At 38.4% G+C, this 13,000-nt stretch overlaps 1 protein-coding gene across 1 annotated transcript; it reads right to left on the reverse strand.

Annotated features, from left to right (window-relative positions):
• Nucleotides 1-721: 721 nt before the first annotated feature.
• Nucleotides 722-4,714, reverse strand: LOC106095145 (uncharacterized protein K02A2.6-like). The gene has a single exon (XM_059366987.1). The coding sequence runs from the start codon at nt 4,712-4,714 to the stop codon at nt 722-724; it is 3,993 nt and encodes a 1,330-aa protein (XP_059222970.1).
• Between the last annotated feature and the right edge of the window lie 8,286 nt (nt 4,715-13,000).

The following is a 13,000-nucleotide window of genomic DNA, read 5'->3' on the forward strand; positions in this document are numbered from 1 at the left end:
TACCCTTTGGGGGTGTTTTGGACAAGGGGTGATGCCTTAAATACATGGTCCTACATTTGAATAGCAAATTTGTATTCTATTCGCAAATACCTCTAAATTGAGCCCAATATTGCGATGGTTAGTAAATTGCTGTTTGTGGGGTATTTTGGGAAAAGGGTAGACCCCCAGAAAATTGGTCCCGAAAGTGGGTATCAATTCTTGCTCGACCCCCCAATACCTTTCATTTAAGCCCCACATTGTCATGGTCGGTAAATATGGCCGATATAGGGGTGTTTTGTGGATTGGGGTGGTCCCCCAAATTCTAAGCCCTGAAAATATATCAGCAACGTGCTCTATTCTCATTTATCTATATATCATTTATGTTATGTATCGCGATGTGACCCAATTAAATAAAAGATGCGAAGTACTCAATTCAATGGTTGTAATACAACTGGTTTATTACCTTAGACATATACAAGATGATTCTTAAGTACTAAATTAATTATAGCATTGCCAATATGAAATATTATATTTATACGTACTATGTTGCCATATGGTTTTGTACAACTGAGCATGGATTTATTAATTCTGGGATTAATATCCAACACGCTCCCCCTAAAACTGATAACAAATACTAATTACAAAAGAAGATAATGTTACTTAAAATTAAGAAATATTATGACTTCAATGTAATTTAAAATAATAGAAATATTTAATTAAATATTCAAATTCATGTTTAGCATTATTTTTTTTGATTATATGGTTTTACCACCTTTCCCTCTTTACGAGGTCTTAAATCTCTATTCGTTGCTTGTGTTGTTGCTGTTGTTAGATGTTCATGGTTTTTAATATTTTCGTCGCTGCTGTTAAAATTATGCGATTCCGTATTTTCATTTGAAGGTAGACCTCTGATTTGATCAAGGTGGCGTTTTATTTCTCTATCGTTATGAGTAAATATACATGAGTAAGATCGAGGACCTATTTGAGATTTTATTTTAGCTGGGGCCCAAGTAGGTTTATTGGGATCTCTGTAGTCCCGAATAATTAAGCTTTGCCCATTAGAGAAATGTTTATCTCGAGTACCTTTATCATTGAGTACTGTTTTCTGCTGATTCGCCAGAATTATTTCTTTAGTTGTTGGTGGCTTAAGTAAGCTAAGTCTTGTTCTTAATGATCGACCGAAGAAAAGTTTGGCAGGTGATTCGCCTGTCGTCGAATGTTTCGAATTTCGGTAGTCTATTAGACATCTATTTAATACCGTCTCAAATTCGAGTCTTGGATTGCTCTTCAGAGTAGCAATTAAAGATTTCTTTATCGTCTTAACCGTAATTTCGGCCTGGCCGTTGGTCGCGGGATGACCTGGTGGCGTCAATACATGCCTAACTCCATTAACTTTCAAAAACTCTCTAAATGTCTCACATGTAAATTGTCGACCATTGTCTGTCACAACAATATCAACGAGACCATATCGACAAAACAATTCCCTTATTTTCGTTTCTGTAAAATGGCTTGTTATACTTTTCGTTGGAAAAACTTCAACGAATTTTGAATAAGAATCAATAATTATTAGTATATAATATCCATTAATAGGTCCCGCATAATCTAGATGTATGCGGCTCCAGACATGATCCGTCGGTTGCCATGGTATAAGTAAACTACGCTCAGGTGAGGATAACGACTCTTGGCAAAATTTGCAAGACCCTACAAGTCTTTCTATCTCTTTATCTATACCCGGCCACCATACGTAGGACCGTGCCAAACCTTTGGTCTTTACAATGCCAAGATGAGATCTATGTAAAAGATTTAGTACATGAGACTGAACTTTGTTGGGAATAACAACTCTGTGTCCCCATAAAACACATTCATACTCAACATGAAGCTCGTTCAATTTACTCCTATAATGGGTATATTCATTCTCATCTAAATTATTTAAGGTTCCATTTAGTACAGCCTCTCTTACCATAGACAAAATCGGGTCTCTTCCTGTCTCGCGAGCAATGTCTTTGAAATTCAATTCCATTTCGTTCCGGGTCTCAATTAAATTTATGAAATTACACTCATTCGTCTCACTAGTGCCTGAAAACTGAGGTATACGGGACAAACCATCTGCTTCATTCTGTGTACCCTTCACATATTCAATAGAGTAATTAAAAGCCGAGAGAATAACCGCCCATCTCTGTATACGAGCAGATGCCATCATTGGCAAACTCTTATTCTCTCCTAACCTAACGCCTAACAAATACTGCCTTAACTTGCAAACAGAAAATATTATTCCCAATGCCTCTTTTTCCAATGTACTATAGCCCTTCTCAGACTTCGATAATGACCTAGAAACAAAAGCTATGGGCCTAAGAGAATTGTCAATTTTGTGTGATAGAATACCAGACACTGCATTAGATGACGCATCCGTTGTCAAAATTATTTCAAATGAAGGATTGAAATGTGTCAAAACCGAATCCGAAGTTATTTCTCTTTTCATAAGATCGTAGGCCCTTTGACAGTCATCACTCCATACAAATCTAGTGTCTTTTCGAAGTAGACTATAAAGCGGTTCCATCTTTTCAGAATAGTCCTGAACAAAACGTGAATAATAATTAGATAGCCCAATAAAAGCTCGAAGCTCAGATATGTCATTAGGCACAGGTGCATTAATAATGCTACTGACGCGATCAGTATTCCTTCTCAAACCAGAACTGCTTATGCAAAAACCTAGGTAATTAATCTCTTGTTGAAAAAATTTACATTTAGAGTAATTAACTCGCAAACCCGATTCTGAAAGTTTTCTTAAAACCGACTTAAGGTTATGCATATGAGACGAAAAATCCTTTCCAGTAACAGTAATGTCATCTTGGTACACAACAACATTGGGTATGCCCCCTAACAAATTATCGATTGTTTTCTGGAATATAGCCGAAGCTACCTTAACCCCGAATGGCAATCTCTTCACTTTGAATACACCTATATGTGTACTAACAGCACAAAGCATTTGGGACTCCTCATCCAAAACGAGCTGATTATATGCGTTGGACAAATCCAACTTCGTATACATACTACCACCTTGTAATGCGGTGAAAATCTCATCTATGCGCGGCAAAGGGTATTTGAAATCAGACAAAAATTTATTAAGGGTTACTTTGTAATCCCCGCAAATACGGAAGTCACCATTTGGCTTTAAAACAGGAACAAGGGGTGTGCCCCATGCCGAATTATTTACCTGCTCCAAAATTCCATCTTTCACCATGGCATGAAGCTTCTCTTCAACCCTAGACTTCCACGCAAAAGGAATTGGTCTCGGTTTAAAAAATATAGGTTTAGCATTTTCAGCTAAGTCTAATGAGATTGGCTCTCCCTTATAGGTGCCAAGGCCATCACTAAAAACTTGACTAAACTCATTCTTAATCTGATCGATCATTAAACTCAAATTATTGTTTTGAATAGCACACACTTCGTTTTTTATCATATTCTTAGGAACCAAATCAAATTCAAAAGCTCTTAAAAATGAGCGACCCAGAAGGGGAGGGCTATTAGTTGCTGTCACCACAACTTTTATTCTTTTGGTTATACTTTTATATTGAATTTCAGCCACGTACTCACCAATAATTGGAATTTTGTCTCCACTATAATTAACATAGGGAATTGAACATTTTTCTAAAGCCCTGTTACCGTAATTCTGTCGATAAAACGAATGTGGAATTAAAACGCATGGATCGCCAGTGTCACACGCAGCCTGCAACATAACACCATCAACAACAACAAGCAATGAATACACCTCAGTGTTAACTTTGGAATCTAAATTAAAAATAGAAACATCAAAAATGTTATTATCTACATCATCAACATAACTTAAATTATTATTTTCAATGCAGTTGACACTTCTCTTATTTCTGCATACAGACGCCAAATGTCCAATCTGTTTGCATGCGAAACATCTACTCTCTTTAAATTTGCAGCTACTAGAAGAATGGTTCTTCCAACCACAATGTGAACAAGGCACTCTCTTTTTGCCATCACTGATATTGCTGTCTCTGCTGCTAGCATTCTCTCTGCCACCGTTGCCAAATCCGTCTCTGCCGCCACCGCTGTGTTTGCTCATTCTGCGCCCTTCTCCATAATCATTTTTGTAACCAAACTTGTTATTACCGTTAGGTCTGTTCTTCTTGTTGTTGCTTCTGTGTTTTACAAAATTGATATTATTGTCACATGAAGAATCACTAGCCAGTTTCGATTCTATTATGAGCGCCTTTCTAAGAGCATGTTCAACTGTAATTGTCTCATCCTCTTCACATAATTTTTCAAACAGCTTTGTTGGTAGACCAATCACAAACTGATCTAAAACCATTGCATCTAGATGTGATCCAAATTTGCATTGCAGTGCCAACTTCTTTACTCTTGCGTACCATTGACTAATGGTTTCTTCATCTTTTTTAGCAGCTGAGTGAAATGATTTTCTCTCCCGAAAAATAATCGTTGGTGGAGTAAAATGGTCGTCCAAAATTTTGCACAATTCGTCAAATGTCTTACTAACCGGCAAATCAGGGTCACATATGCTGCGTAAAACTGAGTACGTTTGGGAACCAATGGACTTCAACAATGTTGTCTTTTTTCCGCTGTCATCTTCGCATTTTATTTCACCAAAATGAATTTCTAACTGTTCTTTCCACACTTGCCAGTTGATGTTGTCGTTGAATTCAGGAACACCTGAAGATGGTAGCACTGTGAGTGAACTCGTCGCCATTTATGTTATGTATCGCGATGTGACCCAATTAAATAAAAGATGCGAAGTACTCAATTCAATGGTTGTAATACAACTGGTTTATTACCTTAGACATATACAAGATGATTCTTAAGTACTAAATTTATTATAGCATTGCCAATATGAAATATTATATTTATACGTACTATGTTGCCATATGGTTTTGTACAACTGAGCATGGATTTATTAATTCTGGGATTAATATCCAACAATTTATAAGAACCCCATGCTGTCATTTGCCTCAAAATTAGATATCAAATTCTAATTTCATTTAAACGCCTTATTGCAAAAGTCAGCAAATATGTCCGGTGTGGGGTATTGGCCCTAAAATTTATGAATATTTAGTTCCACTCTCTTTAAAACCGAAATTGTATTGTTGAGCAAATATGTCCCATTTGGGGGTTGTTATGGTGGTGGGACGTCCGCTAGATAGTTGGCCCCTAATGTTGATATCAGATATGTGGTCTACTCCCACCTTTAATTTGAGCCCCATATTTCCATAGTCGGCAAACATGACCGTCTTGGGGGTGTTTTGGGGAATGGGCGGCCACTCAGTGAGTTGGCCTTGAAAAAATATATAGGATTCGTGTTCTACTCTAAAAGCCCTCTTATTTGAGCCTCATATTACAATAGTCAGCAAATAATTCTTAATTTGGTGGTGTTGTGGGGGTGGAGTGGCCCCATAAACACTTTTCCCGAATATTGATATCAGGTTCGTGCTTTACTTCCAAAGACCTTTCATTTGAGCCCCATATTGCTATGGTCGTAAATTTGTCCCCATTGGGGGATGTTTTTGGGGAGAGCGGCCCCCCAAACACTTGGTCCCATATTTGGATATCAGATTCGAATTCTACAAAATACCTTTTATTTAAGCCCCATATTCCTATTGTCAGTAAATAAGTCCTATTTGGGGGGTGTTTTGGGGAAGGGGTGGACCCCGAGAAACGTGGTACCACATTTGGATATCAGATTCGTATTCTACTCGTAAATGCCTTTCATTTGAGTCCCATATTGCCCCATATTGTCGGTAAATACGTCCGATTTACTGGGGCTTGGGGTGGTCCCCCTAGCACTTGGTCCGACAATTGGATATCAGATACGTTTTCTTATCCTTAATACCTTTCATTTGAGTCCCATATTGTCGTGATTGGTTTAAATATATGTTTGGTAGGTTTTAAGGTGGGGCAGCCCCCATAGGTTCCCCATCCGAAATTTGGACACCAAATTTTTATTTTTAGGGTACTATATGAGAGCACACAAAATTTCGCTTAAATCGCACCACCCATCTCTGAGATATGGCGTTTCTGAAAATTAGGGTAAGGGGGAGGGTCCGCCCGAGTCCGAACGGCGTGTCGCATAGCACCACTTGGTAGACAAGTTTAAGATGAAAGGATACCTCACAGATGTAGCCAGCATAAGTAAGGGGATTAATCACCGCTGAAACTGTTTCTGATATTCACGTCGGAATTTGAACCCAGGCGATCGACATCATAGGCGGACATGCTTTATGGGTCTAATGCCGATAAATGTTTTTTGTTATCCGATTTTGCTGAAATTTGGAGCAGTGAGTAGTTTAAGGCTTCCCCACATCTGACCTTAATATGGTTCAGATCGGACTATTTTCAGATATAAGTGCCATATAGACGGATCTACCGATAAAGGGTCTAAAGCCCATAAATGCTTTATTTTTTATCCGATTTCGCTGAAATTTGAAACAGATTTAGATATATAGCTGTTATATAGACCGATCTCCTGATAAAGGGTCTGAAGCCCATAAAAGCTTTATTTTTTACCCGATTTCGCTGAAATGTAAAACAGTGAGTAGTTTTAGGCCTCCCAATGGCTGACCTAAATATGGTTTAGATCGGACTTTATTTGGATATAGCTGTCATATAGACCGATCTCCAGATAAAGGGTCTGAAACCCATAAAAGCTTTATTTATTATCCGCTGAAATTTCGCTGGAATTTAAAAAAGTGAGTTGTTTTAAGCCTCCCGTCATCCGCCCAAATATGGGTCAAATCAGACTATATAGATATAGATGTCATAGACCGATCTTCCAATTTTGGGTCTTAATCCCATAAAAAGCAGATTTATAATATGAAAATGTTACTTGTATATGAGTTTTTGGGACCTGAATAAAATTTGATCGAGACCAGTCCCTATTAAGATATAACTACGCATATAGTAGTGGAGTTATAATAAAATAGGATGATTATTATATCCTTGTTTAATTTGGTTCAGATCGGTCCAGATTTGGTTATAGGTGCCATATAGAAAAACTCTCGAGCGCATTCATTAACCGATTTCGTTGAAAATTTACGCAGTGACTTATGTTAGGCTGTTCGACATCCGTATCCTTTGTGGTTCAGATCGATTTATATTTGGATATAGCTGTCAAAAAGACCAAAATTTTGTTATACAACATTGAACAGTGACTTATATTTATTAGACTAATCAATTTCCGTGCCGAATTTGTGTGCATAAGTTATCCAATATTCACCGGATTGTGACGAATGGGGGTTTACATATATACCCGAGGTGATGGGTATCCAAAGTTCGGCACGGCCGAACTTAATGCCGTTTTACTTGATTTTTTATACCCACCACCGAAGGATGGGGGTATATTCATTTTGTCATTCCGTTTGCAACACATCGAAATATCCATTTCCGACCCTATAAAGTATATATATTCTTGATCAGCGTAAAAATCTAAGACGATCTAGACATGTCCGTCCGTCTGTCTGTTGAAATCACGCTACAGTCTTCAAAAATAGAGATATTGAGCTGAAACTTTGCACAGCTTATTTTTTTGTCCATAAGCAGGTTAAGTTCGAAGATGGGCTATATCGGACTATATCTTGATATAGCCCCCATATAGACCGATCCGCCGATTTAGGGTCTTAGGCCCAAAAAAAAATCACATTTATTATCCGATTTCGCTGAAATTTGGGACAGTGAGTTATGTTAGGCCCCTCGAGATCCTTCGTCAATTTAGCCCAGATCGGTCCAGATTTGGATATAGCTGCCATATAGAGCGATCCTCCAATTTAGGGTCTTAGGCCCATTAAAGCCACATTTATTACCCGATTTTGCTGAAATTTGGGACAGTGAGTAGTGTTAAGTCCTTCGACGTCGTTTGTCAATCTGGCTCAGATCGGTCCAGATTTGGATATAGCTGCCATATAGACCGATCTCTCGATTAAGGGTTTTGGGCCCATAAAAGGCGCATTTATTGTCCGATGTGGCCGAAATTGGGGACAGTGGGTTAAATTAAGCCCCTCGATATACTTCTGCAATATGGCACAGATCGGTTCAGATTTGGATATAGCTGCATATATCCCGATCTCTCGATCTAAGGTTTTGGGGTCATAAAAGGCGTGTTTATAGTCCGATGACGCCGAAATTTGGGACGGTGAGTTGTTTTGGGCCCTTCGACATCCTTTTTAAATTTGACCCAGATCCGTCCAGATCCGCCATATAGACCTATATCTCGATTTATAGGCTTGATCCAATAAAAGTCGCATTTATAATACGATTTCATTGAAATTTTACACAGTGACTTATGCTAAGCATTTCGACATCAGTGTAGTACATGGTTCAAATCGGTTTATTTTTAGATATAGCTACTTGAAAGACCAATATTTTGATATACACAATTGAACAATGAATTGTACTTATAAGTATTTGGTTTCGATATAGCTGCTATGGGGCATAAGGTGTGCATTTTTCACCGGATTTTGACGAAAGGTGATTTACATATATACCCGAGGTGGTGGGTATCCAAAGTTCGGCCCGGCCGAACTTAACGCCTTTTTACTTGTTTCTTTTTTTGTCTTAAAATCTTATTGAGATTCCATTGAAGGATATTGTCCGGCTTTAGACCATTGTTTAATGCTTTCTATTCAAAGAATAGTACAATGAAATCTCAAACATATTTCCCTTCATTATAGGAATTTTTTATTTTAATAAGTCCTTACATTTGCGTTTTGTTATTGTCCTTAATAACAAAACGCAAATCTAAAATGGAGATCAAAATATCGTTGAATGTTAGGAATTTGACCTTGGGATAAGAAAACGGTGGACGGTAGTTAAAGATAGCATCTTTATTTTAAAGTTTTAGTTCTTTGGCTCGTTTTCATTGCTAAAATCCTACGAATATGGAAAAATCTTAAATTTGGGACAATTTTTTTTCCTCGCAAATAATTGCAAATTTTGCCCATCAACATTCCACTAAGGAACGAACTTCTCACATATCAATGACTGCAGTCCGATTCAAGTTTTAAGCTCAATGATATTTCGGGACCCCCATACTTACTACCGATTTTGAAGTCCAAATTTTAACTCTATACTTGAAATCCTACCCATTGAGTCCTATATTACCGCAATCATACTGCTTTTTTTGCGAGGATATTAGGCGAGGGGGATTATTAGGGGAGGAAGAATTTTTGGGCAGTTGTGGCCCCCTGTTATTTGGTACCAATATTTGATATTAAATTCAAATTCGATTGCCAAATACCTTTATTTAAGATCCATTTCATTCCTATGGATCTACTTTTCCATTTGGGGGCTGAAGTAGCACTCTTGAGAGTAATACTCCCAAATACCTTTAATTTGAGCCCCATATTGTCCCGATCGGACTCCATGTCTGTTTGAGGGGTTTTTGAAGTGGTGAGGCCCCGGACGCCCTGAGGCCCCGGACGCCCTGAGACTTGACGGTCGCCCTGAGATGTGGCGGCAAATAGTAATTCCAAATTCATATTCTACTCCAAAATACTATTGATTGTGGTCCCATATTGCCTCAATCGGTTAAAATGGTGAGGGGGGCGAAAAGGCCCCCTGTACCCATTTCCGATTTTGCTGAAATTTGGGACTGTGAATTGTGTAAGGCTCTCCGACATCCTTCGTCATTTTGGCCCAGATCGGTCCAGATTTGGATATATCTGCCATATAGACCGATCTTCGCATTTATGGTCTTAGGCCCATAAAACCCACATTTATTATCCGATTTTACTGAAATTTATGACAGTGAGTTGTGTAAGGCCCCTCGACATCCTTCGTCAATTTGGTCTAGATCGGTTCAGATTTGGATATAGCTGCCATATAGACCGATCCTCCGATTTAGGGTCTTAGGCCCATAAAAGCCACATTTATTATCCGATTTTGCTGAAATTTAAGACAGTGAGTTGTGTAAGGCGCCTCGATATCCTTCGTCAATTTAGTCTAGATCGGTCCAGATTTGGATATAGCTGTCATATATACCGATCCTCCTATTTAGGGTCTTAGGCCCATAGAAGGCGCATTTATTGTCCGATGTCGCCGAAATTTGGGACATTGGGTTAGGTTCAACCTTTTGACATAGTTCTGCATTATGGCACAGATCGGTCAAGATTTGGATATAGCTGCCATATAGACCGATCTCTCGGTTTTAGGTTTTGGGGTCAGAAAAAGCGCGTTTATTGTCCGATGTCGCCACAATTTGGGACAGTGAGTTGTTTTGGGCCCTTCGACATCCTTTTTCAATTTCACTCAGGTCGATCAAGATTTGGATATAGCTGCCATATAGACCGATATCTCGATTTAAAGTCTTGGCCCCAAAAAAGACGCATTTATAATCCGATTTAACTGAAATTTGACACATTGACATAAGTTAGGCTTTTCTACATCCATATTGTATATGGTTCAGATCGGTTTATTTTTAGATATAGCTAAAAGGACCAACTTTTTGTTATACATAATTGAACAATGACTTGTACTTATTAGAATTTGGTCGAAATCGGATCATATTTCGATATAATTGCTATAGGACATAAGGCATGCAATTTTCGCTGGATTTTGATGAAAGGTAGTTTACATATATACCCGAGGTGGTGGGTATCCAAAGTTCGGCCCGGCCGAACTTAACGCCTTTTTACTTGTTTTTAGTACCACTCAGTAAAATGTTCAAGTAACTCAGTGTAGCTGTTTTCAAGTCTATACGAAACAAAGAGACAAATAATAAGTAAAAGCATGCTAATTACGGCCGGGCCGATTTTTGGAAACCCACCATCATGTATTCTGTTGAAATATGGGAGCTATATATGTATATAGACCGATTTGGACCATTTGGACGATTTGTCACAGTTGTTGAGAGTCGTAACAGAACACTATTTGCACAATTTCAGCCAAATCGGATATTGCGGCTTGTAAGGGCACAAGAAGTCAAATCGGAAAATCGGTTTATATGGGAGCTATATTAGGTTATAGATCGATTTGGATCGTATGGTACAGTTTTTGGAAGTCACATTGAAACACTAAGTGCAAAATTTCAGCCAAAATTGAGGCTTCCGGGGGCTCAGGAAGTCAAATCGTTAGATTGGTTTATATAGCTCCCATGTTAAAGACCAATTTGGACGGTACTTCACGCAGTTGTTGGAAGTCATAAAAAACACTATGTGCAAAATTTCAGCCAAATCGGATGAAAATTGAGGCTTCCAGGGGCTGACGAAGTCAAATTGGCAGATCGGTTCATATGGGAGCAATATATAAGTCTAAATCAATATGGCCCATTTGCAATTCCCAACGTCCTACATTAATGCAAAGTATGTTTGCGATATTTCAAGCGGCTAGCTTTACGCGTCGACCGCTTTCGTGATTTCGACAGACATGGCTAGTTCGACTCAGAATGTCGATACGATCAAGAATATATATACTTTTTGGGGTTCTAGATCAATATTTCTAGGTGTTACAAGCAGAATGACTATGGTGATGGGTATAAAAAGAATGTACATATATATAAACATGACGTTAAATTAATTTTAATTAAAGAAAATCTAGTTGAAACCCCGAATAATAATTTATATATCAAGAATGAAAGGTGTTGTCAGTGTTAAGAATACTTTGTCACAAATTCTTGCAAGAATTTATCGTAAAAAACATGTACTTTTGTCATAAGTAAAATTCAATATTTAGCAGAAAAGAAATTCATTTGGCGAAAATTTCTTTTATGTGAAACGATTTATTTTTTGCGTGTAATATTAGTATCAGACTGGTAATGTACTACCATAAAACCTTTCATTTGAATCCCGCACTGTACCGACAGATCACAGATTAACATGTCATTTTTTGGATTTTTTTATACCATCCACTAGGATGGGCGTATACTTGTTTTGTCATTTCGTTTGCAAAATGGAAATTTGCCCATCAACATTCCACTCCACTAAGGAGCAGGGGCAAACTTCTCAGTGCTGTCCGATTCAAGAGAAGAGGCCTCCTGAAATGGCATAGTACCTCACAAATTTCGTCAGCATTAGTAGGCGATAACCACCGCTGAAAAAAATGGTTTCTGATGTTCTTGCCGTATTCGAACCAAAGCGTTCGGCGTCATAGGCGGACATGCCAAACTCTGCGCTACGATGGCCTTCGTTGGTCACGCCACAAAATATACGCCTAAGACCCTATAAGACAGGGACGTAGCCAGAATTTTATTTTTAAGGTGCCCACCCTACATTTTTTCAAAATCGAATATTGCCAAAATTCTTTTTAATGTGAAAGTGGTAAAGATACCTAATTTTTGTGGTAGTTATTGGGTGCAGGAAGTGACACATCGGCGGTGATATTTGGTCAGTGTCAGAGCTGAATTTTACACTGATTGCCAACACAATGCTAATATCTTTTGGAAGTTGTATTAATGGCTTCGAACGGTATACAACGGCAACGGCTTGTGCTGCTGCTCCGTGTGCCCAGGTTCGCATTAACAACAAACAAGTAAAAGCGTGCTAAGTTCGGCCGGGCCGAATCTTATATACCCTCCACCATGGATCGCATTTGTCGAGTTCTTTTCCTGGCATCTCTTCTTAGGCAAAAAGGATATAAGAAAAGAGTTGCTCTGCTATTAAAACGATATCAAGATATGGTCCGGTTCGGACCACAATTAAATTATATGTTGGAGACCTGTGTAAAATTTCCCCCAATTCGTATAAGAACTGCGCCCATTGGGGCTCACGAAGTAAAATAGAGAGAACGATTTTTATGGGATCTGTATCGGGCTATAAACCGATTCAGACCATAATAAACACGTTTGTTGATGGTGATGAGAGGATCCGTCGTACAAAATTTCAGGCATATCGGATAATAATTCCGACTTCTAGGGGTCAAGAAGTCAAGATCCCAGATCGGTTTATATAGCAGCTATATCAGGTTATGAACCGATTTGAACCTTATTAGACACAGTTGTTGAAAGTAAAAATAAAATACGTCATGCAAAATTTCAGCCAAATCGGATAGGAAT

The sequence above is a fragment of the Stomoxys calcitrans genome, chromosome 1 (assembly GCF_963082655.1).
Source record: "Stomoxys calcitrans chromosome 1, idStoCalc2.1, whole genome shotgun sequence".
NCBI classification, from domain to species: Eukaryota; Metazoa; Arthropoda; class Insecta; order Diptera; family Muscidae; genus Stomoxys; species Stomoxys calcitrans.